Raw genomic sequence first — 25974 nt, 5'->3', positions numbered from 1 at the left:
GACATCCTGCAAGCCCTTCCGTCTATGATCACACACGTTCTTCGTCGGTGCTTCGCCGGCCACCTATGAAACAGAGATCGAGCGCGCGAAGATTACCCCGATACAAGGAAGGCGACACCGCGACCTCCCCGTCGGCAAAACTGCCCTGACGAACTGACAAAACCCCGATCTTGGTTTTCCAGTACCATCCAGCGCCAAACGGCACCTCAATCCTTCCCAAAATCGTCCCCTCGAGGTCTTTAAGTTTGCTGTAGAATGAGAGGTTCGTGAGAGGGCGATAATCCGTGACGTGAGACAGGGGGGAGAAATCACCAACTGTCCCTGTCCCAATCGTCACGCACGAATCTGCCGAAGCGCCGATGCAACAGGTAGATTCCGTAAAGCCACGTCAGTGTGCCTCAGCAGTGACGAAAACAAACGTGTAAACGGACTCCACCGCTGGCTGCAAGGTCGGAGCAGCATACGAGGAACTAGGAATAAACATGAAAATAATAGTAGGATCCTATGTTGAGATGAATAGAGTACCTTGCTTCATCCAAATACTCCTACCAGAGGGGGGGAATCGGGGAAGGTGTCGTTACCTGCTGGCAGACTGCTACTCAAGCAACACATATGCAGTAGTACATTATTGCAGCTGAATATTCATGTCGACCTTTTCTACCCAGCAAAAATTATTATTCCTCTACGGTTGTATTATTATTCCTCTGCGGTTCTGTGCTTGTGGCAGTTGACCTTCCGAGTTTTCTTTAAGGGAGGACGACCTTCAAGGCTAATCAGACAAGTCTGTTCTTCAACTTATGTTTCTGGATTCTGACCTTGCACCCGAAAACAAATAATTAATGGGAGAAGTTGGAACGAGATGAAACCTATTTTCTGAGCAACAACACACGTTCGGTTCCAAGGTGTCAATCGGTGTGGGTCAGGTCAAATGAGATAAAGGCTACGATATTTCACTGTCTTTGGCGTTCCCCTTTGGTGAAGCAAAGCCCTTTTTGCTTTCTTCATTAATTAACCTGTCGCTTATCGTAGCTGTAGTTTCCTTCCTCTTTTAGGAGGGCATGTAGCAGTTGTGAAATTTCAGGATTATCCTTGTACTGTCTACATCGGACTCACCTCTTTCGGCCTGAAGGCTGAAGCCATGACTAGATCTCACGTGACATCAGCTGCCTTGAAGAAGCCATGATGGAAACATATCTTGAGTCGTTCATAGATCTTCCGAATTCGATGTCAGGAGCTTAACCCCAGTGACACGGTCAGTGTGATGGTCTGAGCAATGATTCACGTGTAATCGAACTACTAGTTACTACGATACGATGGCTAGCAGCAGAAGCGTTGACAAGTAGTAGCAGAGGAGGTGGTGAAAACTTGGGATACGTGTAACACGCTAAAAGACTTGGTGGCCATTTTTCAGATGATGCCCGCCCAAGTTCTTAGCTGCAGCTCAAGTAAACCTGGCCTAGTTAAGGAGAGGTACGAGACACATACACGTCTCATCGCCATTGTTCACGCAGTTGAAAAACGATCGAGCTTCCGTCAATTTTATTGCCACCCGTACTGTTAATTTCTCGCCATCTTCTTCTTGGACACGAAGACACGATGGTGATGGAAGCCCGTGACAGAAAAGGCTTGCGGTGATTTTGGATTTTTCTTTTATCAAAGGGGCTGCCCCCCGTTTTCATTAATGAAAACCAAAGTGTGACATAAGTTAAAACACAACTCAGAAAGACTGAGAAACCCAGCTCTAACCCTATAGGTTCAGCAGCAAAGAGCTCACAGCACAGTGCATGCCCAACCAAAATGGGGTTTAGTTATTACAACTGAGAAAAAAATAGGAGAACACTGTATCAAAATCGACAACTCCAGGATACCAAAACTTCGCGGTTTATGATTTCTGCTCAAACTCCTGATCCCGCCACCAATCTTCTTGTCACTGGAGCCCAGCCCTGCGATCGCCTGAAGAGCTCAGCCGTGACTCGCCACAGCTGCTCGCAGCAGCTGAGAAGGTCCTCCCGAGCATCGTTTTTCTGTAATCCAGCCCACAGATTAATAGTGTAGCACATTTGGAAAATCACCGCAGAGGGATCATGAGGCATCAAATTATGAAAACAAGCATTGTTCCTCGTTTTCCATAACACCCAAATGATCGCGGCAAAACCAACAAGCACCAGATCTCTCTCCTTCTTGCCAAAAAGCAATAGCCAAACGTCTAGAACATTGGCTACACTAGTCGGCAGGGAAGACATATCGAAACTAATCTGAACAACACACCAGACGTACCTAGCCAGAGAGCAGAAAAGAAAAGATGGTCTATCGACTCCTTCCTGGAGCAAAATAGACAGCACTTTTCCCCCTCCCACCCCCTGCCCCCTAGTACATCTCTAGTAAGTATTGTCCCTCTACTGACTAGCCACATGAATACCTTAATTTTCAAAGGAATTTTAATCTTCCACATAAAGTTATAAGGAAAAGGAACCTGTGATCTTTTTAACAATCTGTACAAAGATCCAACAGAAAATCTACCCTTTGCTTCCAGTTTCCAAAAAAGTTTGTCTTTTCTATCAGATAAAGTCACCCCCCTACACAGGTTTTTTAGCTTCCCCCATTGCGTAAGAGTGTCTCCTACTAGGGTCCTTCGAAACCTAATTGCCCCCCAGCCATCAGAGAACACCTTATGCACTGTGATATCAGTGTTAAAGGTTAATCTAAATAGTCTGGGGAACTGATCTGCCAAAGGTTTGCCCCCAATCCATTCTTCTATCCAAAACGAAGTACATTCTTCTATCCAAAACAAAGTACGCTTACCATTACCAATTAACCTTCTACAACAACTTAGAAAGGTGTCTTTGACATGCATAACTCCATCCCAAAAGTGTGAATCCCCATTCTTGAAAGAAACTAAAGCCAGAGACTTCCCTTTACAGTATTTCCTCATAATCACTTTCTGCCATTTTCCTGTAGTGGTTTCTAATCTCCAGATCCACTTACAAAGGAGGAAAAAATTCATGACTTCCAGATCTGCAACCCCCAAACCCCCCTGGTCTTTGGGCTGGCAAATGGCCGGCCAATTGACCAAGTGAATTTTCTTTTGATCAAACCCTTCTTACCAAAGCATTCTTTTCCTAAAAAAAATCAAGTTTCTTAATAAACCCTTTTGGAATCTCCAAAAGAGACATCATATAATTAGGGATTGAACTCATGCAAGCATTGATGAGCATCAAGCGACCCCCTCTAAAGAGCATTTTCCCTTGCCAACTTGCCAGTCTGCCTTCCACTCTTTCTTCTACTTGTTTCCAGTCACTGTTAGCTAACCTCTTAAAGTGCAGAGGTACACCTAGATACCTAAAAGGAAAATCTCCCAACTTACAGGTAAAGATTTCCTCTAGGCTACAACCTAACTCCTGAGCACTACTCAAGCAGTATAAATCACTCTTATGAAAATTAATTTTCAAACCAGATACCTGTTCAAATAAGCACAAAATAAACTTAAGATTTCTGGCACTTTCAACATCAGCTTCCAAGAGGAAAATAGTGTCATCTGCATATTGTAGAATGACACACCCTCCTGGAACTAGATGAGAAGCCAACCCCTTAACTAAACCTCTACTCTGAGCAGTTTTGACCAACCCAGTTAGAGCATCTACAGCTAAGTTGAACAGTAAAGGAGAGAGAGGGTCTCCCTGTCTCACTCCCTGTAAGTTCTAAAAAAAGGTCCTATTTTGTCATTAACTTTCACATCCACTTTACCTCCACAAACAAAGCTTAACATATAGTCAATCCACATCTGAGAAAAGCCTTTTTGATACATGACATCTTTGAGAAACTCCCAATTAATCTTATCATAAGCCTTTTCAAAATCTACTTTTAAAACAACCCCAGGACTTTTTGTTCTATGAACCTCATTAAGGATTTCGTGTAAAACAACTACCCAATCAAGAAAAAATCTACCTGGGATGAAAGCTGTTTGTGCATGATCAATGATATCATCGGCCAGCTGTATCATTCTATTATTACAAGCTTTGGTCAGAATTTTTAAACTAACATTAAGGAGACAAATGGGCCTAAACTTTTGGATTATGTCAGCTTCTGGTGTTTTTGGCACCAAAGTGATAATTCCATAGTTTAGCCTGGACACATCAAGAACACTCTTCACAAGATCATCTAAAAGTCTTTTCAAAGAAAATTTAACAAGGTGCCAGAATCTTTGATAGAATTTTACGGGGAATCCATCCGGACCTAGTGCCTTGTTTTTTTTTATAGAAAACACAACAAATTTAATCTCTTCAAACGAAAAAGGTTCTAAAAGTCTAGCATTTTCCTCAATCTTGACAGTTCTAGCGAAATTAAAATTCATCTCAATATAGGAGGGAGCAGAACCCCCAAACAACTGCTTATAAAAGTCAGTTATGTGAGTGGTCAGCTCCTTCTCCTCTGTAAGAATTTGATACTCCACTTTGAGACTAACTATCCTATTCTGCCTCTTTCTCCCACTGGCTTTTGCCATAAGAAACTTAGTGTTTCCATCTCCAAATAAAAGTTCCTGTTCTTTAGACCTTTGCCACCATTTCACATCATCTTCTTGCATAATTTCTTTAAGCCTTTTAAAAAAAAACAACCTCCTCTCCCAATCTTGGGCCACTAGTCCCTCTACCTCACTGGTCTTATCAATAAAATCAATTAGAGCTAAGAGTTCTTTCTTTTCCTTCCTATAGACACTTTCTACATTTTTGTTCCAACCTTTCAACTTTTTCCTGAGCAACCTGATTCTAACCTGCCACTCATCTAAACTACTGAGGTGACTGAGATCCAAGCCCCACACCTCGGCAACAATAAAAGCCAGCTCCTCTCTTAACAACCAGCAAAGCTCAAACTTAAAAGGAGGATTAAATACAACATTACTACCAGAGTCTAACAGCAATGGAGAGTGATCAGAGATTCCCCTCTCCAGAGCTGAGACATTAACCATAGGGAAAATAGAGCCCCACTCCTCATTCATCAAGAACCTATCTAATTTCTAGAACAAGGGATCAGAGTGATCTTTGACCAAGTATACAGTCTATTTCCCAACTCAAGTTCCTGCAAATCCAGACTTTTTACCACATCATTGAAAATATCAGTCCACCTCCCTAAGCCCCCAGGCTTATTCCTTTCTTCAGCCCTCCTAATGATGCTAAAGTCACTCCCAATCAGGAAGGGACCATTACAACTTTTACAGAAAGAAACTAATTCCAACAGAAAAGCTTCTTTTCCCTCAACTTGAGCATCTCCATAAACGTTCAGCAAAAACCAAACAGACAGGGTACTTTTATGAAATACCTCAGCTTTCAAAATATAAGTACCAAGTTCTATAGAAATTACATCAAATTCAGATTCCCTAAAACCTAGTAATACCCCCACTGATTTGCCATCAGCCGGCAGCCAGTGCCAAATAAAATCAACATTCCCTTGTAAAGATAGTAAAAAAGCATCATCAAATCAGTTTTCATAATTTCCTGTAACCCCGCAAAATCCAGCTTTCTTTCTCTAATTAATTCTCTAACAAATTTCGTTTTCTCCCTCCCCCCTATACCTCTGCAATTCCAAAACACACCAATCATTAGATATTTTTCTTCACTCTCCTACGACCTACTTTAGCTAGGGGTTTCACACTAAAACATTCAGGTGAGCCTCGTTTGTTCTTTTACCTCCCATTCAACACTAACTGGTTAGCAGAAAAATCATCATCCTCATCATCTAAAGAAAGACCATCTATTGTATCTACCAACTCCTGAAACTGATTAGTCACAGCAGATGGCTGTTCTAAGAGTTCCTTAGAAGCTATTGAAGACACAAGTTTGGCAAATATAAATCTAATCTAGATTGTTCCAACTGTTTAATTAACTCCCAAAGCGGCAACCTCATCCAAGTCAGAAACCCCCAAATTAACATCTAAACTTCTAGCAAGATTAACCAACTCATGATTAGAAGTAGCAAGAACAGTGATAGGATTAGAAGTACTTTTGGGAATCTCCAGATTCTTCACTTTTACCTGGTGAATGGCTCTGTCCTCCACTCTGGCATCTACCTGTCCCTGTTTCTCCAGCCTCAGACTTCTACGCAAAGCTGCATCTTTGTCAGCTTCAGAAATTGTATTTGTAAAATCCCCCACAAAACTCTCTCCTTGAGTAGTTTCCTCTTCATCTTCCTGACTGAGCTCAGTCAGATGTAGCTGTAGTCCCTGCACTCCTTGTACCTTCGTAGCAAAAGACTCAGAAACATCCTTGCTATGCTCCATCGCGGGGATTTTGGATGATGATCAAAATCATTTTATCATGGAACCAATCGGGCACAGTATGCGACTCTGATTCACATGACAAGCTTCTGACGGGAGGATGTCCAACGCAACGCCGCACAAGGTTGCCATGGCCAATTCTATCATGGAACCGAGAGTAATATAAACAACGTTATACAACCATGAAGAATCTAATGGTTGCTTGTAGTACCCAAAATCATGTTAAACAGGAATAAGAAAAGCTCAAATTGCATACACCGTTGGGTCATTCACAACGCTCGAACAATTATATATTCAGCAAAAGCAACTGACAAGACATATTGCAAAAGTCAAACCGCGAACCCATGACCGTGACGCAACAAAACAGGCAAATCAACAAACAAACAAAAACATGCATGCAGGAACACCCACCCCAAAAAAAAACTCAAACCCAAACTAACGATCATTTTAAAACAGCCCAGTTGCCAATGCCGCAGCAGCAGCTTTGACCTCGGAACCATTACCCATTTCCCGGCCTCAACCCCTCTCTCATCATGCCAATACGACGACTGATCTCCCGGAACCGTACATGGTAAACACTCTCTCGAGGGATCCTTTTTGCAACATGCAAAGCGTTGACGTCCCCCTCGCAACCTCCCCTGGCTGGATCCGAGCTCCCTTCGAGCGCAAACAAAAACCCCCACCGGAACCGATCAAGATTCAAGAACACACAACACAAATCGCTCTCCATCCTCCTCGACGACCCGTCACCTCACTTCTTTCATTCGCTTCACCTCGCGCGTTTGCGTGTTCTTGGGCCGGCCAGGAGCAAGTTAACTAAGATGAGCTCCTCCGGTGGGCCGCCGCCGCCGCCGGGGCCCGGGCGGCAGCTGAACCCGCCGGACGGGAACTCCGTGGGCATGTTCAGCTCGGACCGCATCGGCGGCTTCGGCTACGGCGTCGGCGTCTCCGTAGGCATCCTCCTCCTCATCACCACCATCACCCTCGCCTCCTACTTCTGCACCCGCGCCCCGCCCGCCATCGCCGACACGGACGCCGCCGCATCCACCCGCCGCCCGCGCCGGCGCCGTCCGGAAGACGAAGACGCCAACGCCAACAACAGCAATGGCGCCGAGGCCGACTTGGAGCTGGGCATCGACGAGGCGACGCTGAAGGGGTACCCGGAGGTGGTGTACGGCGAGGCGAAGGGGAAGAAGAAGAAGAAGCCGGGCGCGTCCACGACGTGCACGTGCTGCTCGGTGTGCCTGGACAACTACGGCGACGGCGACGTGCTCCGGATGCTGCCCGACTGCGGCCACCTGTTCCACCGGGAGTGCGTCGACCCCTGGCTCCGGCAGCACCCCACGTGCCCCGTCTGCAGGACCTCGCCGCTGCCCAGCCCCATGCCCACGCCGCTCGCCGAGGTCACGCCCTTGGCCATGGCCAGGCCGTCCTGACATGACTTGACACACGGAGGTTCTGTCTCCCTCGCTTTGGTTTTCCTTTCTTACTGTTCAGTATGAAATGGAACAGGTGGGGGAATTGTTTCGATCGGGATAGGAATTAGAAGAAACTTCTTTTGTTGGTCTTGGGGTGTAATTAAATTCGGTTTCAGCTTAATTAGCTCTCTTTCTGATGAAAATGCAAGCCTGGTTAGCTTTCTGAACCTCTGAGGTTGAGCTCAAAGATTGTTTTTCAGATTAGCAAGTTAAATGTAGATCAATTTAGTTCGCGCAGATGCCCAACATGGCCAATTTCTGTTCTGAGTTTCAATTTAGTGAGCAATACTCTTACTCTGAAGATACTGTGAATGGTGGATTCAAAGCTCGAAATGCAAATGCATGATCTAGTTTTCATACTCATTCATAAATGTTACTCCCTCCGATCCTAAATTTTTGTCTCAAATTTGCCCAAATATGGATGTATCTACATAAAAAATGTCTAGATACATGTAATATTTCGAGAACTTAGGATCGGAGGTAGTACCGAAGATTCTATGTCAACACTTTCACTTGATGCAATGTTGTCAACTTTCGGCGTCAAGTAGAAGAAGAATCATACTTCTACTAGTACTTAGTTGCTTACTACTAGTTCAAAAAATTCAGACTCCAGCGAGTTGACCAATTTTCAATTCTAGCAACACGCCAAATGAATGTTTAATATAGACCATCTATGGTTTCTAAGCAAGGTTACATACAGCCCCCTTTTCGCCCCAGGTTTGCTGGGTCAGTTACGCTAAACCAACAGATTTGTGCTCTGAAGTAACACGGACACCGATGAGTTTGCATGTTCTATAAGACAAGATATAGGGCAAAATGACAAGCCCCTTCGATTTCGAGGAATGCGAGTTTTGCTTTGATCGAAACAAAACAATGACCATCCATCCACAAGATGACATGAATGAAGCTTCCTTTCTTTTTGTTCGTGCATCGGGTTCAGTTGTTCTCTTGAGGACTAGCGCAAGTAACTCTGAATTTTGTATCTGGTTGCTGGAAAGGTGGAAGTGCCAGTTAATTTCAGATTCATGGATGAAATGCAGAATGGTGGCAGAAGAAAATGGTACAGTACTCCTGTATCAGAATTCAGGCATCTTAAGGGTTATTGCATGTAATAGTACAACGCGGGAAGGATGAATACTTTGGTTACGGTGGGTGATTTAAATGTAAACGACCTTCTGCTCTGTCAGTCTTTAAGTCTATGTGTGGTACGATCGTGGTACTGTTATTGGTTCAGCAATCGAGCGATAGCCGGTGCAATCTTCACCGTGTGGTACACCGCCTTACCACTGGTGTCCTAGAGAAATCCAAAATGGCCAAATATTCCGTTGCGCAAGTTTTGAATTCGAATATGAATTTTACACTTTTTTCTTTTCTTTATTTCAAGATACAAAGCACGCTAGCATTTTGAACACGGCAAAGTCCGTGTCCTTGCCTGCAAAATCTGTTGGCAACCTGGCCTTGTCCCGCAGTCTGAAAGATTTGGCCCGGAGTCTGAATATGCATTCAGGACATTCCTCTTAAGTTTGTTCTTCCATGTTTAGCGAATACCAAATTACTGCAGTGACGCGGGATAACATCCCTACAATGAATTCAGGACAGTAAGTAATATGTAAAAATAAATGATAAAAGTAAATAAATAGAGAATCAGATCATGGACTTATTGTATTTGTTCCCCGAAACCTGACGATGTAACTGTGATTCAGGCGGCAGGATCTTCATCGCTCTGTTCAATTCATAGCAAAACTAGTATGGTTAACATGATCCAGTATGGTAATATTATAGTCTAGGTCCATGTGAGTTCAGCACATGGAAACCCAAAAATAAAATAGATAGACAAACTAATAAAAAGGTCTTAAAACTACAGACTAGTGTGCCTAGTTGATTGTTTTTACTATGGTCAACGGTCAGAATTTTTAAAATTCCTCTTCCCTCCCCCCTCCCCTCCCCGGGGTGATGGTGTTTGGAGTTACAGTACCAGCTAGCGGTAGATAATTGCTCATTTTTTATAGAAAACATTTTTTAGATCAGAAAAACAATTTATTTATTTTGAGTACGGAAAACAATTTTTTCTTTTTTTTAGCAAGAAAAACATTTTTTTCTGAGGGAGCTGGAAATAACAGATAGGCTTTTTTATTCAACTGAAGATCTCTATACCTGCCCACTAAGCCCAGTGCCCCAGTCCAGTTCGCCACCTACCGGCCCAGTCAGACCTACAATCCCTCCCCCTCCCCCCCCCCCACCCCACTTGAATTGACTGGGCCCACTTCCTCGACGACACGACTCGTGTCCACGGTCCACCTGCCAGTTTAGTCGCCACACACGGCCACACCTGCCAGTTTAGAGCTTTGCTTTGCGGCGATAATGGCGAGCGACCGCCGCCTCCACGACCTGCTCCTCCTCGCAGCGGCGCTCTTGCTCTCCGCCTCCTCCGCCACCGCCGCGGACTTCGGGTACTGCAGTGAGTGCTCTGAACCATCCTCTCGCGGCCAGATCGTTCCCGTTCCCGAGATTCCGCGGACTGTCTCCCTGCGGTGAGAGCCTTTCCTTTTTCTGTGGGTTTGGTTTCGCAGAGAAGGGGCGCCACTACCCGGTGCAGGTGAGCAGCGTGGAGATCGTCCCCGAACCCATCGTTCGCGGTGAGCCTGCCACCTTCAAGATCTCCGCCTCCACAGGTAATTCATCGACCTATCTATCATCAACACATCAACTCCCTGCGATTGGACTGGGAATTGCGCCGCCGTGTGTTCGTGAACTGCGTGGTCGAGTAACGTGTAGGAGTATCTATTTAGGGGAGCCTATTTTAGTCTTTTAGATCAGCTGCCGGCTGGGGATTGCATTTTTGCTTGTGGGGTCAATTTAGTGTCCCGCTGAAGGTTTCGCTGCTGTTATCAGTGCACTGTTATCTATGAATTTATCCCGTGTGCAGTAACATTTCAAGCACGAATTGCAGTTTTTCAGTTTTTGCGAAGGGCCTACTGTGGCTTGTGATGTCTTAGAAACTCAGAATTGGGAAATAGCAAATAGCTCTCTTTAGGTATTTCTGTCAGAATAGACTGCTAGCTGTGGACAAGGCAGCTACTGGCGTTCTATGATAGCATTTCTATGTGCACCTGGAAGCTTGGATTCTGGAACGCCTAATATTCTAACTGCACCTGCAGATTGCAATCACGAGGGCTTTTGTATTTGCTTAGTTTCATGACTTCCCTTTGTTTATTGATGTTTGAGCTTACCAAGTGCCCTGAGTCCCTTAAGTATCTGACCTTTCAACCGTTCATTATATGCCCGTTTAGTTGCCCTGGCAGCAAATCTCAGAGCAAGTAAGCATGATGGTCTGCCACTTACCTGCTGTATGATTCAACAATAATTTAGGAATGTTGAAGTACAGCACATTAAAGCTAGGAGAACGGCCTAATGCGTAATTGAAGTTGTGCTTTCTAGGGGAAGGGGGTAATTTGCACCCACATAGTTCAATAATGTTTCTATTGTTTGTTGAACCTCTAGTTTAATAAATCACAAAGTGGTTAATTAACTTCACTTCAGAGCGAATGAAAGCAATGTAGTACTAACATGTGTTTAGTGTTTACTGTAAAATAAAACTGCATATCCAGAAATTGCAATTCATACGCAACAGTATATACAGATTGTGTGACTGTACTTAACACTCAGCAGTGTAGCTAACACTATCGAATAAGGAAACATTATCTTGGTCTTGGTCTTGATACCAAATGCTCTTGATATAGCTGTCACTTTGTGCTTAGATATTGAATGTTTTAGGATCTGGCTAGAAAGTATGGTTTGTTTTGTTTGTTGGGAATATGGGCTGGAACCAATATGTATAAATAAAGTTGAAAAGCTTTCTGGGTGTCATTTCATTTACATTGGGCAGGCTGTCAGTCTCTAGCCTTTCAACGCACGTATCTGGAACTCCTGCTAGCATCTAATTCATGCAAATATTCACCAACTACATTGTTTCTCCTAGTTGATTCTTTCCTAATGACAGTTTTTCATAAACTTTTCATGATTCTTGGTACTTGGCAGATAAAAGCATCACCAAAGGGAAGCTGGTGATAGATGTCACATACTTCTTTTTCCATGTCCATTCCGAGACTCATGACTTCTGTGCTGGGACTACATGCCCTGCTACTGGCGAATTCGTGCTAGCCCAAGAACAGACTTTACCGTCGTTCACCCCACCTGTAAGCATTACTAGCTATTCTTCTGTTCCCTGGCTAGAACGTCAGACAGATCACAGATGTGATAACGAATAGGTTCTCTCTTTTTTTTACAGGCATAATGAATAGGTTCTTGGGACGTGCTACTTTGGCATCACATCCTGACATTTATATGTTGTGTTTCAGGGTTCCTACACTCTCGAAATGAAGCTGCTGGGAGATAAAAACGAGGTGCTAACCTGCATCTCGTTCGGGTTCAGCATCGGGTTCATCTCACCTGTTGCCATTAGCTGAAGTGAAGCCTTAAGTTACAACAAAAATACCAATTGATGTTCCCGCAGAACTCTCTGAATCCCACGCTGTACTCCGGAGCGACAAAGCATGCGCGTCCCGCTGTGCTGTTTTGTTCAGAGCCGAACACATATCACTACTGCATATGGTGCAATACAGTAATAGAAACTCGATTTCTGTCTGCTGATGGTAGCATCTGAGTCAGTGTGTGTATAATTGGACGCTGCATCTTGTTAACCTTTTGTTCTGGTCCTGACGTCCTGTACTGGTCTGGACTCCTTGGTTGCTTCCACGAATCATGAGGGTTTCAATGATTGAAACTGGGACCGCTGCTGCATTCATTCCCTGATGGCCGTCGACGACCTGTCCTGGTTTGCTGCTACTAGCATGCTGTCCATCCAGGCAGGCAGTCTTGGAAGAAGAAGGCGACGGTGAATGCCGATGTCTGCTTAGACAGAGAAGGTGGAGCCCGGAAGCACTACCGGAGTACCAGGCACCTCGTATGCTCTAGTGCAAGCTCATTTTCTCGTGCTTTGATTATTGTTGTAATCTTCAATGTTACTTGGTCCTAAGCTATACACCTGTTAAGCATTTGCGCCTGCCGCCTAGAGTAGTCATGCTGTAGAATCTACCAACCACACTCAGTATCAGAAAAACATTCTGGTAATCACTTTTGCAAACCGAACCTCTGGATTGTAAACACTCTACTAGACCACCAGGTGTCCAGGTTTGTCACCTCAAAAAATAAAAAAAGCAAGCAGGCAGATTCTGGCAAGACCGCGGCACGTGCGCCGGACGTGGCCTGCGTCCTCCTCCCCTTTATGACGACTTGATGACTAAGCCCAATGGTTCGAAATTTAAATCCGTCGTCCACGTGCGGCGTAATGTCGGGGGGTTTAACGGCTCTAGTCAGCTTAACCGCCTAGCCGAACGTTAAACGGGCTCGTAAAGGCGTATACGAAAAGGGAATACGTATTTCCCCGCCCGCGCCTAGCACAAGCACAGGGGGGGAAAGAAAAAGGAAATAACGGGGGGCTGCGAAGTACGCGGGCCAAGCGAACGCACGCCGAGAGCCCTAGGCTTCCTTCCCTTCCTCCCCCGCCCGCTTTTCTTTCCTCCCACACGACGCCCACGCCCGCCTCCTCCTCCTCGGCCTCTGCCCCAGCGCGCTATGGAGCCGACCTCGTACGCCGGCGCTGGCGGGAAGATCCGGCGCCGCCCGCCCCCGCGCGCGGCCGCCGCCACCCCTTACGACCGCCCCCCCGCCGCCGCCGCGGCGCACCGCCTCGCGGCCGCAGCTGCCGCGGCGGGCGCCTTCCAGGGGCCTGGCACCGGCGAGGGCGAGGGCGGCGGGTGGGTGTCCCGGCTCGTGGACCCGGCCTCCCGCCTCATCGCGGGCGGCGCAGCGCGCCTCTTCTCCACGGTGTTCCGCAAGCGCCTCGACCCCGCGCCGGCCCAGGCTTCTCCGGCTCGGCTTGAGCCCCCTACGTCTGCGCCTCCCGGTGAGCCTAATCTTTCCGTATGCTCCCCCCGAGATTGGCGTTTGCTCCTTCGATTCGTGGTTGCCAGCTTAGGCTAGGGTTTCGAGCTGCTCAGGCGTGCTAGGGTTTAGCTCAGATTGTCAGGCACTTGCTTCCTTTTCCGGTGGTTCTAACCCAAGCAGTGTTATTGCTCGCGCGCAGCACCGATTTCGTGAGGAAAATGGGTGCTTACTGGAGCCTTACAAAAAAATCACCTTATTTAAAGTCGTAGTTTGTATCGAATATGGATGTGACACCACATTAATAGTAGAGTACATGGCTGTGCGTTCTGAGGAGTAACATGTGGACTTAGATTGGTGCTTGGAATTGAGAATGATGGACAACTCTGAGATCCTGTGCTGTACTATTGATGTTCTTAAGCTACTTAAATGGTGTTAGTTTTTTTATAGGAAGGGAGTGTGGTGTATGGGAACCATATGTTTGTGTAGGGACTGGGAAGAATGATACAAGAGATGCTCTTCCCATTTTTCCATATATTTTTTCTGGCTAATTGAAACTCCGCTTGTAAATTTTAGGATGGGTATTGAACTTAGCTTATTAAACTGCAGTTTACTGATCTGATGACCGTTCTTGTATGCAGGTAGAGGCGCCGAGCCTAAACAGGACTTGCCCGAGTCAACACGTATCGTAAGTAGCAACCAACTTCCAGCGATGAACCATACTCTGTTCCATCTTATGTTCATGCTTGGTATAATTTGTTTCTTATGTTAGTGTTTGGTGTCGTGTATTTAACTTTTTGTAAAATCTGTTTAAGTTCATTGCCTGTTTTTCTCACCAGGATCTGTTACTTTCTATGCAGGGTTCAACCCCAGTCCTGAAGGGTTCAGTGGAGAAAGGAAAGAACCCTGCCGGTACATCGGATGACAAAGCATTATCTGAAGTAGAGCATTTGTTAATGCGGAAAACGTTTACTAGGAAAGTATCTGCATGATTCTTCTTCTTCAACTTTCAGTGTTCTACTACCTATCTTTTTGTCATAAAGTGCCAAAATACGCTGATAGTTAGTTGTTCATGGCATTCTCGTCTGGTGGTATAATGGCTGTTCTGTTTTTTATGCTAACTCGTTTCAGCCCGCAATATATATTATTAACCATACATATTTTTCCTTTTGTTTGTTCTTCTCATTCCATTTGTTTATTTTGAGTGGGTGGGTGGGATTGTTTACACCTGATATCATCTGCAACATTATCTCTTTTACCTGAATGCTTCTGAACCTGTTCATGACGAAGAGGTCCTTGTGCAGGGTTGAGTTTGATCGTCTCACAGACTTGCTGCGTGCGAGAACTGTAGAGGCTGATTTGTCTGCACAAGTAGATGATCGCGAGGATAAGAATGAAGCAAGAACCCAAATTGATAGAACAGGAGGCTCCCCATCACATGGGGTGGCTGTAGATCATTCTCCGACTGCTGATGTAAGGAGTTACTTTTTGCTCACGTAATTTTCTTTTGTGTTAGTTCTGAGTCCACGAGCATAGGATAACGGATAATTTGTTATTGAGGTGATTTCAGAGATCATGCGGGCATTGCTGACAAACACCATGAAGTTCACATAGTTAGTCTAGATTTTTTTTGCAGTTTATAAATGTGTTGTCTCAGTGTGTTCTAAGGTCAGGTTAGCCATGGTTTGCACACTTCGACTAAATTATGTCAAAATTGACTATGTACTTTTTGAAGTGTGCTAGCAAAAAAATTCCATGTGAATTGAGGAACTTTGGATCATTACCTTATTTGAAATCAGTCAGGTGGTTTCAATTGTTTAATTGAGCTAAGTTTCTGTGTCATCTTTGATTACCATGTCAGGACCTCTTCTGAATCACTTATACAAGGTGCAAATGTGCAGTTCCCCTGTTCACGTATTTGACCTGCATTTTTAACTGAGCAGTGTGGATTTTACCTTTTAGTTTCCTTGCTCAGACTGTCCTCTACAATACACTTTCATTGCTAAGTATGTTAGGTTAGGAAGAAGCAATCAAATGCAGCTGTACTTGTATTAATCTTGTTTGGATCTTAGATCCCTGTTTGATTTAATTCATGTTTAATTTTCAGGTTCCTATCGGTGGTGTTAGTTCCCCTGCAGATCTTGCGAAACAATATATGAGCTCCCGTTATGCACGAGAACCCCAAGCTAGTAGTTTACGGAGCCGAGTATTTCTTGATAACAGGGCAGAAGCAAGCAACACCGGCTATTATAGGAATTCTGGAGCGCCACATGTTCAGGAGTTGAATGATTTTAACAATGAAAACCCTGGGCTTCCTCTAAATGGCCATGTGGCTTCAGGATTACGTGGGCGATCAGCAATATGTAGAATGTCCCGCTCTCCATTTTTTAAGGTAATTTTATTTGCCGCGCATTATTCCCTTCCCCTCTGAGGAGTTAAATATTCTGGTGTGCTCCATGAATGCTCTCGGTCTTGTATGATGCTTGAATTTTCTCCCTTCTCAGTTTAATTATTTACTCAACTACGAAACCTTTAAATTTGTTGGCAATAAATATTTATTTATGCCTAGCAGGGTCCTACCTCTTCCAGCGACATGAATGTGTCAGCATTTTCATCATCCCACACACGATCCCAAAGTTTGGCTTCTGGCGGTAGGCAGGTAATTTGTTAAAGTATTTTTATACATGGACGTATTGTTGCACACACAAACATTGTTGAGGTTGAAAGTAGCAAGCCATCCTGTATGATGATGAAGCTAGCGTGGTATTGTGGCAACGACCCATTTAGAAGTAATAAGTTATCTGCATTAGCAAGGAACTTCCTCCATCAGATTTTGCATGGTCTGGACTATATATGTGCCAGAGCTTTTCTAAATCCTAAAATCTTTCTGACAGGTCTTGAAACGAAGAGGTGGCGACTTTGAGAATGAACTTGGATCTATTGGCCCCATACGTAGGATTCGTCAAAAGTCGAATATGATGTCTCCTTTTAGAGATGCTCGTGCAAGTCCCCCAGGAAACTTTCTTCCTAGCCGTACAATCGGTTCAGATTTCAACAAAGGAAGTTCAGAAAGACTATTGCTTGGGACTGGTCAATCTTTGCGGACCGTAGAAAGACATAAAAATATCGAACATGGTAAATCCTCTAGTGATATTGTTCCTCCTGTCCCACCTCAATCAAACAAGATGGCTGAGAAGATATTTGAGCAGCTTGATATAATAGCTCCCTCACCAAAAGAGAAGTCTGGACAACAATCTTTTGCCGGAAATCCAAGTCGATCCATGTCAAAACAACCTGTTTGGCAAGACAATGGACCAAAGAGTGTATGTGACCCTAGTAGTTCCCAAGAATTTCAAGATTTTAATGCAGTTAATCGCCCCCATGATCCGGACCTGAACGGTTCCCCATTGAATAAAGACAAGCTGACAAAAGATGGACCATCGAAAGTTCCTTCCTATGTGTTTCAGGATTCAGGCAACAAGGACAATAACTCTGATCATGTTGCTATTTTTGATAAGCCCGCAATTTCGGATAATTCAGTTTCTGCTACTGCATCACGGAAACCAGGCTTTAAAATGGCTGTTTTTGAGGTATGGGGAAAAGATTGTCTCTAGAATCATAAATGTAAGCCAGTCATGTGTGCACTTATGACCTGACAGTGTTATTACACTTCTTGTTTTACAGGATTTATATGAGTTTGATGATGATCAGGAGGCCCCCGTTCCATCCAAGAATTCAATTTTTGAGACAGAGGTGAAGACAACTGAGCAGAAGCATGGTTCAAAGATAAATGAGCAGAGAGTTGGACCTAATATATTCGAGCGGAAAGATCGATCGAGCTTATTGAAGGAGAAGGTTATCAATTCTCCAGCTAAGGAACAGCCGATAAAATCTACATCGAAAGATGTCTCTGCGTCAGGCTTGTTTCCATCAAATGTTCCTGAAAAGAAGGCTAGCCCCTATGTTTCAGCGGAGAACAATGTGGGTTTCTCGTTCCCACATGTACCTCCTGGGGGCCTTCCTGAGACTACTGTTTCGGCACTTCCACTTGCTTCAAATCAAGACGATAAACAGACCAGTGCTTCGCCTTTTACATTCGGCCTCAAAACGGCCAGTGCATCGGATTCGGAAACAACAAAATTTGCTGGAGTAAAAATTGAAGGGAGACTTGGTGATAGGTGATTCTCGTGGCAACTTTTTCTTCCTTTTTCATTAAGCACTCCTGTTAATTAGTTGATTGCATACTTATCTTATAGAAGATGACAAAAGGAAAACCATAAAACTAACAGAATCCGTTGTATGGAAATTGAAATGGCTAGGCTAGATGAAACCTGTTGGGAGAAGAGTGTCCGTATAATTTATCTCACAAAAATGATATAGTTATGGCAAGGGCTGAAGCCTGAAGCGAAGCACGAAATTCAGAAATGTCGTAGACTTTGTGGATTGTATGCTGGGTTTATGAGATACTGCCGTTATTCTCGGATTTGTAGGACTTATATGGGTATAATCTGAAAAAAAGTGCATCCTTAATCATATTTATTTATTTTGGAGAGATGACCTATCTGAAATTCTTGTTTTTCCTGTTGATATTTTTATTTGCGAGAGGCATTTTTTTTCAATAAAAAGTATACGAGATTAGTCTAAAATTTTATTGCCCTCTTAGTAATAGACAGTTGCATTCTATTTTTGGAAGTGCCTGCTAATGTATTCTGTCATTTTTTTCCAGTGTCACCAAGCCCACAGCACTGGACAGCGGTAATTTAGAGAGAGGAGACGGCAGGGAGAGAGCAGGAGACATCCATAAATCATCAGAGGAGGTGTTACCTACGGCTGCGCCAACGTTGACTCCACCTTTCCATTTTGCATCTGCTGCATCTACTCCAGCAAGCTTGAGCAATGGCTTGTCACACACATCATCACCAAAGTTATCAAATGCCACGCCCACCGATAAACCTTCTGTTAGCTCAGTTCCATCCACTCCGATTGCCAGCTTTGCTGTATCTAGTAGCAGTCCACCCATTTCATCATCAATTCCTGCATTTCCAGCTATCAATTTTGGCACCAGCACTCCAACAGTACCAGCAGTTAAATCAGAGAGCACATCTACAGAGGCAAAGCCAGCTAGCACTTTATTTTTTGTTGGTGCCGTGGGTACTACAGCTGAAACAAAATCTTTAGCCCCAGAATCAGCCAGCAAGACATCATCAAATCTGAATACAGCACCCATTTTTTCATCAAATACCACAACCTTCTCGAGTTCTCCAGTCACAGCCTCTTCCACATTCTCGAGCGCTGCAACCTTTTTGTCTTCTCCAGTTGCATCTTCAAGTGCTGGAATTACCTCAACTAATTCTGCACCTTCTAGTACAGCGTCAACCGGTGTACAGTCTGCTTCAACAGCACCGTTTGCATTCTCAAGTGCAGAAAACAGCATTTTTGGGTCCAGCGCTCCGGCTCAGTTTACCGGTCTAAGCACATCTGTTGGTGGCACTACCTCTCAATCCTCTGCTGCTAGCAGCGTTTTTGGTAGCAAGCTGCCACAGCCACAGGGCACAATTTCACAGACGTCGCAGAGTTCAGCAACACAGTTTACTTCTTCATTCCCAAATGTGGCTATTGGAGCAGCAGCTTCGTCATCCGGACCTGGCAATGTGTCTTTTGGAGCGGGAGCTTCCACGTCTAGCCCTGGGACCTTTTTGTTTGGAGCTGGAGCTTCCTCATCTGGTCCTGGTACTGTGTCTTTTGGAGTGGGGGCACAGTCATCTGGTCCTGGGAGTGTGTCTACTGGAGTAGGAGCTTCCTCGTCTGGCCCTGGGCTCTTTTCGTTTGGAGCCGGAGCATCCTCATCCGGGCCTGGGGCTGTGTCTTTTGGAGCAGCACCTTCCTCATCTGGACCTGGGACGGTGTCTTTCGGAGTGACAGCATCTACTTCTGGATCTGGATTTGGTAATTCACCATTTGGATCTGGAGCTGCCTTTGCTGGATCTGGAAGTGGGTTTGCATTTTCATCACCTAGCCCTTCTGCTGGCTCATCTTTGACAGTTGCTAGTACAAGTATGTTCAACAGTAGCTCCACGGCTTCGTCGGCCCCTGCTTTTGCCAACCCTTTTGGTTCAACCGCATCCCCTCCCAACTCGTTTACATTTGGCCAATCGGCATCTTCAGGGGGTGCCTTTTCCTTTGGAGCTCAGCCAGCTCCAGCTTTCTCATCACAAGCTCCTCCAGTTTTCTCATTCACTTCGGCAAACACGGGCATGAATTCATCTACACCACAGCCTGCATTCGGGATTGCAAATGCAAACACAAACACAGCCTTCGGAATGGGATCCCCTGGAAATGATCAGATGAATATGGAAGATAGCATGGCGGATGACAGTAACCAAGCCGCACAACCGCAAGTGACTGTGCCTGTATTTGGTTCTTCACTGTTCGGGCAGCCTAGCAGTTCACCCGCAGTTCCAGTATTTGGTGCTCCTGCTGTCCAGCCCGCAGGAGGTTTTCCGTTTGGTGGTCAACAAGGCTCTGTGCAGCAGAACCCGACATTCCCACCTGGTGGCAGCGTAGAGTTTCAAGGTGGAACCTTCTCATTGGGCAGTAATGGCGTCGGTGGGGACAAGTCCAACAGGCGAATCATCAAGGCCAAAAGGACGCAAAAGAAGAGATGAGATAGCCTGTGGATTCAAGTGAGCATTAAAAAAAGTGAGCATTACATGGTGCCATTTTGGATAGTGCACTATTCGGGAGCATCTATTGCTCGTTTGGATGGGAACTCCGGGGACAGAAAATTACTACGAGGATGGTTTATATGGGCATACAAAATTTGCAGCGTCAAAGCCGTTCGCAGTGTATCTATCTGGAGGCTGACATGCGAACTCCAAAGGCAAGGTCAGTGTAGAGTTGCCACTCAATTATTCTCCTCCTTGGGTCAAAGCTGAAAAAGCACGGGTGGCATGTTGTAGTAGTATGCTTGCGCTGTTGGAGTGTAAAATACGGAGTAGAACAAAAGAGTGTATCCCGAGGTGTAATTTTTGTCTGAATTTCCCCTGCCGTCTGCCTTTTCTTTTTTGCTTGCGTCCGATATATTTGTCTGGAAGCAAAGTGTACTCTGCATGTATTATTTTTTGTTTCACACCCAAAAGGCTCGATCAAAGCCAGAACTCTAGTTTAGAATCTCAAAGCTCCAAAGCGCACTACAGTCTTTACACACACAGACACACTGGATATTTCTGCCGCTCTCTACCCTGCAATTAGTATAGTTTACTGTACCCCGTCTGAGTTGTTCCCTTTCATCTCCAAGTCGTCTCATCTACATCCATCGTCACATCTATCCGCTTGACCCGTTCTTTGGAGAGAAAAAGGAAACAAACCACTAACCAACGCCATATGCCGAATTTACAATTACGTAGCTTGTCACGATCCCGTGAGGGGCAGGAACGAAGGAGATGTTACCGGCCACCAGCCGCGACAGGGAGACGGCTCCAGTGTCTCATCTTCCTGCCTGGATGGCGATGCTTTTTGGACTTTATCGACAGCGGCAAGCGCGGCACGACCCGGTCGGCCAACAACGGACGCGCTTTCTTCTTCGTTCTTCTCCTCCTTCTCCGCCATCGCGTTTCAGGAAGAATCCGGGAAGCTGGCTGAAACGGCACGGGAAATGTTAGAGGAAGATGGCAAGAAATATATACTACTGGAACGATTTCGGTCGGATCCCCCCCCCCCCCCCACACACACACACACGTCGCGCCTCTTCCGTGCGTATCAACCGAGCCTTGCCTTACAGATCGCACTTAAATACTACTGTACGCTAGTGTTTAGTAGGAGGAGCAGCTGCTAATCATTGCCTCTTCTCCTTTGACTCAGGCCGCAACCACCATCGTGGATTTCTTTTTTGTTCATACATACATTACCTCCCGTCACGTATACTCGGTTGCTCTAAATTTTTTAGTCTATCTACTACGGAGTACTTGGCCTTCGTCTTAGATACCACGGTTCCTACTTTTCTTGTCCCCTCGTGTTCTCGGCAAGGATTATCGAGAGCTTCTTCGTCCGGTCGTGCCTCGTGCGATCTTCCTGGTATAGCAAGAGAAGGAGTAGAATCCTGCCCTGCTCGATTTGGCTTCTTGCGATCGGGCTCGCCATTGACTGTTTCTTTCCTTTGCTTCTTCCACCTGCCCGCCGGGCGCCGCCGGCTGGAGACATTACAAGGGACCCAAACTCCAAGCCCATCCTAGCTCCTCCCATGCATGTTTCCGTTCAGCAATTCTCCTCTTTCCTTTCTTGCTAGCTGCTGCTGCTGTGACGTCGCGAGCAGTAGTTACTAAATCTCGTTGATGCGTAACTCCTGCCTTAATCGCGCCGCGGTTTGAGCCGTAATCGGTGGACGGACGGCAAAAGCGTTGACTTCAATGCGCCGTCGGTTCCGCGCCATCTCCTGCCGCCGGTCCGAAGGTAATCCTTCTTCTTCTTCTTCTTCCCCGACGCGCCGCTAAGCTCCCCCCTGCCGCCGCCCGAGGAACCTCGGATCCGATCAGTGGATTGTTTGTCTCCTCGATCCTGGCCCGGCGATCGGTAAAGATTCCGATCGATGGGCAACACGTGCGTCGGCCCCAGCATCGCCAAGAACGGCTTCTTCCAGTCCGTCTCCACCGTGCTCTGGAAGGCGCGCCCCGACGGCGACGCTCTCCCCGACCCCGCCGCCGCCGCCTCCAATGGCCCAACAACAACACACCGCCCTCCCCCCGACCCGCCGCTGGCCATCCAGAGCATCCGCAAAGCTCCCGAGCCCGTCAAGATCGCCTCCTCCAAGCCAGAGCAGCAGAATCCCAAACCCTCCTCCGCCGCCGCCGGCGCGGCAGAGCAGGACTCCAAGCAGCAGGCGAGAAGCACGGACTCAGCCTCTACCGCCGATTCCAACTCCATCTCCTCCAACTCCGGCGAGCCCACGAAGCCGCACAACCACCGGCCCAAGGCGCCCCAGGTGAAGCGCGTCTCGAGTGCGGGCCTCCTGGTGGGCTCGGTCCTGAAGCGGAAGACGGAGAGCGTCAAGGAGAAGTACAGCCTGGGCCGGCGGCTGGGCCAGGGCCAGTTCGGCACGACGTACCTGTGCGTGGACCGGGCCTCCGGCAAGGAGTACGCCTGCAAGTCCATCCTCAAGCGGAAGCTGGTGACGGACGACGACGTGGAGGACGTCCGCCGGGAGATCCAGATAATGTACCACCTGGCGGGGCACCCCAACGTGATCTCCATCAAGGCCGCCTACGAGGACGCCGTCGCCGTGCACCTCGTCATGGAGCTCTGCGCCGGCGGCGAGCTCTTTGACAGGATCGTCCAGAAGGGGCATTATACGGAGCGGAAGGCGGCGGAGCTAGCCAGGGTTATCGTGGGTGTTGTTGAGGTGTGCCACTCCATGGGCGTCATGCACCGGGATCTCAAGCCTGAGAACTTCTTGTTTGCGGACCACACGGAGGAGGCCGCGCTCAAGACCATCGACTTTGGACTCTCCGTCTTCTTCCGGCCAGGTGAGTTTGAGTTGAGTTGAGTTGAGTTTCGGCCTGAATTGGGTTCATGTCAGTTCAAGAGATTTCATGTCATTTCGTCTTGTTTATTTGTTGTAAAAAGCAATTAAGAAATTGCACTGCATGTAGAGGGGGTAAGAAAATTTGCATTTTTTGCTACCTTGATTCTGTACTCTGGTAGTCTGGTTCTTGATTTGATCCACAGTTTACTCACATCGTCCCATCCAATCCAGATAGATAGATTGATTTGATTTGACTAACCTGTTTGGAATGCACCTTTTTATGGTGGGCTGCATAAAGCTTGAAAGCACACTCGGTCTTTACCATGGAGAGAAAATATTGAGCAGTGGAGTACTAAATATTGCAGTGCAATCTGAAACTTAGCATCAGACATAGGAGTAGTTTCATTCACCAACATTGCTTTGCTGGAAAATTATGTCAATATACTGTTTTGTAACCACCCACATCATGGTTGCGCATCTTTATCAACTATCATCCTTAAGATTTCAGCTATTGCCCAATGCCCATAGTTATGTGGTGGATCTTATTCCAGGTCAAGTGTTCACTGACGTTGTCGGAAGCCCTTACTACGTCGCACCGGAAGTCCTGAGGAAGAAATACGGTCCCGAGGCCGATGTCTGGAGTGCCGGTGTGATCATCTACATCCTGCTGTGCGGTGTGCCGCCATTTTGGGCAGGTGCGAATCTTTGTTCAACTTTTGAGCCCTTTGAGATAGCATTGTACAATTGCTGCCCTGGCAAATGTACTCTTGGTCTGATTATTATTTTTGCCTGTGGAGCAGAGAACGAGCAGGGTATATTTGAAGAGGTTTTACACGGGAAACTCGACTTCCAGTCAGATCCATGGCCTAGCATCTCTGAAGGCGCCAAAGATCTCGTGAGGAGAATGCTTCTCAGGGACCCCAAGAAACGATTGACCGCTCACGAAGTTTTGCGTAAGTTCCCCACTTTCAATCTTTCAGAAGCTCTAGGTCATGAACAAGTAACTGAAAGAGTGCTGCTTTGCCGTCACGTTTCAGGGCATCCATGGGTTCAGGTTGGTGGTCTGGCTCCTGATAAGCCTCTGGATTCTGCTGTTCTGTCCCGTATGAAGCAGTTCTCGGCCATGAATAAGCTGAAGAAGATGGCTCTTAGGGTAAGCAGCACGACTTGAAGGAAAATTGTCTTCAAATCCTCCAATCTTATCCTGAAAAAGGAACATTTAACCTTAGTCACTACTGTAGCTTATTGTCATCTTGCCTTAGTACTCATCCACCAAGATGTATTAATTCCCATTTGGCTTATGCAAATGGAAGATAGGTAAACTACAAATCCTTGTAAATGACTTGTCCTGACACGCATGTATGTACGTATTGTATCTTTCCAGGTGATTGCGGAGAACCTGTCCGAGGACGAGATCGCCGGGCTGAAGGAAATGTTCAAGATGATCGACTCGGACAACAGCGGGCAAATCACCTACGAGGAGCTCAAGGTGGGGCTGAAGAAGGTGGGCGCCAACCTGCAGGAATCGGAGATCTACGCTCTGATGCAAGCGGTATGTACACAATTGAATTCTGAATCAACCTGAAGAAGGCGTGGCTGACAAAACTGACGAGATGAAATGGATGATGTATATAGGCGGATGTGGACAACAGCGGGACGATCGACTACGGGGAGTTCATCGCGGCGACGCTGCACCTGAACAAGGTGGAGCGGGAGGACCACCTGTTCGCGGCGTTCCAGTACTTCGACAAGGACGGCAGCGGCTACATCACCCCCGACGAGCTGCAGCTCGCCTGCGAGGAGTTCGGGCTCGGCGCCGACGTCCAGCTCGACGACATGATCAGGGAGGTCGACCAGGACAACGTAAGTTCGTCGTCCCTTAACAATTAGCCAGTCATGCATCCACCCACTATTCTTTTCTTCAGGATTTTGCTCTGATCGATGCTGAAGCCGTGGAGATTTAGTAGTAGTAGAGCTGAAAGGAACTAATTTTTTGCTTTTGCAGGACGGGCGCATCGATTACAACGAGTTCGTGGCGATGATGCAGAAGCCGACGATGGGGCTGCCCAAGTCCAAGGCCGGGCTGGACAGCAGCTTCAGCATCGGGTTCAGGGAGGCGCTGAGGATGTCTTAGAGCGCGTGCAGTGCGTTTCTTTTTTTCTTCTTCCTGAACTCCAGAGAGACTGATTTGTGCTCGTCCAAGACGATTGGTTTGGTTGTTGTAGAGAGAAAGTGAGGTGATTTCTTCTTATAGGATCGAAAATGGCAGCTCCTGGCGAGTAGCGGCGGGTCGAGATTTGTGTACGTACGTAGAGGGCGCAGAGGCAGGCAGGCAGGCAGGCACGGTGATTGTTGGTCATACATACACATGGTTCAATTGTTCATTATTGCTGATAGTAAAGTACGAACATCTTCTTCTTTTTTCCCTATATACGGCAGGCTCAGGTGCACTCCACCGACAACCTGCACCGCCCGCGTCGTGATCCTGGGCTCCAGGCAGGTGAGGCCATTAGCACGTTCCCCTGATCCCTCACCCCCAACCCAATCCAGGCCACAGTTCCACACGCGGCCACGCCATTGTAATCGGTTCGTGCTTGCTTTACGTGTCTTGCAGCCTCCCCGACCGGCAAGTGACCTCTGGATCCATCACCAGACACCAGCCACGGTTGCTCCTCCCAGGGTGATGCCGTGAAACTGAAGATCACGTCGGTGTCTTTTACCCCCACACCCAACACCAGCAGCACCACGCCCCAGATGCAAGTTGGATT

At 46.5% G+C, this 25974-nt stretch overlaps 3 protein-coding genes across 3 annotated transcripts; all 3 read left to right on the top strand.

Annotated features, from left to right (window-relative positions):
• Positions 1-6782: 6782 nt before the first annotated feature.
• Positions 6783-8096, top strand: LOC100825348 (putative RING-H2 finger protein ATL71). The gene has a single exon (XM_003559302.4). The coding sequence runs from the start codon at positions 7090-7092 to the stop codon at positions 7702-7704; it is 615 nt and encodes a 204-aa protein (XP_003559350.1). The 5' UTR covers positions 6783-7089; the 3' UTR covers positions 7705-8096.
• A 1941-nt stretch (positions 8097-10037) lies between these two features.
• Positions 10038-12808, top strand: LOC100840554 (putative phosphatidylglycerol/phosphatidylinositol transfer protein DDB_G0282179). The gene is made up of 4 exons (XM_003557968.4): positions 10038-10204; positions 10317-10418; positions 11785-11942; positions 12105-12808. Exons 1-4 carry the CDS (start codon positions 10108-10110, stop codon positions 12210-12212), a joined length of 465 nt encoding a protein of 154 aa, XP_003558016.1. The 5' UTR covers positions 10038-10107; the 3' UTR covers positions 12213-12808.
• Positions 12809-13284: 476 nt separating this feature from the next.
• LOC100837600 (nuclear pore complex protein NUP1-like) lies at positions 13285-25637 on the top strand. The gene is given in 17 exon segments (XM_024456669.1): positions 13285-13711; positions 14331-14377; positions 14550-14665; positions 14994-15162; positions 15797-16081; positions 16259-16348; positions 16584-17279; positions 17374-17867; positions 18416-20362; positions 20516-20585; positions 22496-23207; positions 23758-23901; positions 24007-24159; positions 24244-24359; positions 24591-24758; positions 24842-25069; positions 25212-25637. Coding segments are annotated over 17 exon segments (5895 nt in total). The 5' UTR covers positions 13285-13380; the 3' UTR covers positions 25341-25637.
• Positions 25638-25974: the final 337 nt, after the last annotated feature.

This window comes from Brachypodium distachyon, chromosome 1 (genome assembly GCF_000005505.3).
Source record: "Brachypodium distachyon strain Bd21 chromosome 1, Brachypodium_distachyon_v3.0, whole genome shotgun sequence".
In the NCBI taxonomy this organism is placed as follows: Eukaryota; Viridiplantae; Streptophyta; class Magnoliopsida; order Poales; family Poaceae; genus Brachypodium; species Brachypodium distachyon.
The sequence above is the reverse complement of the archived record's forward strand: the minus strand, read 5'-3'. Positions and strand labels throughout refer to the sequence as shown.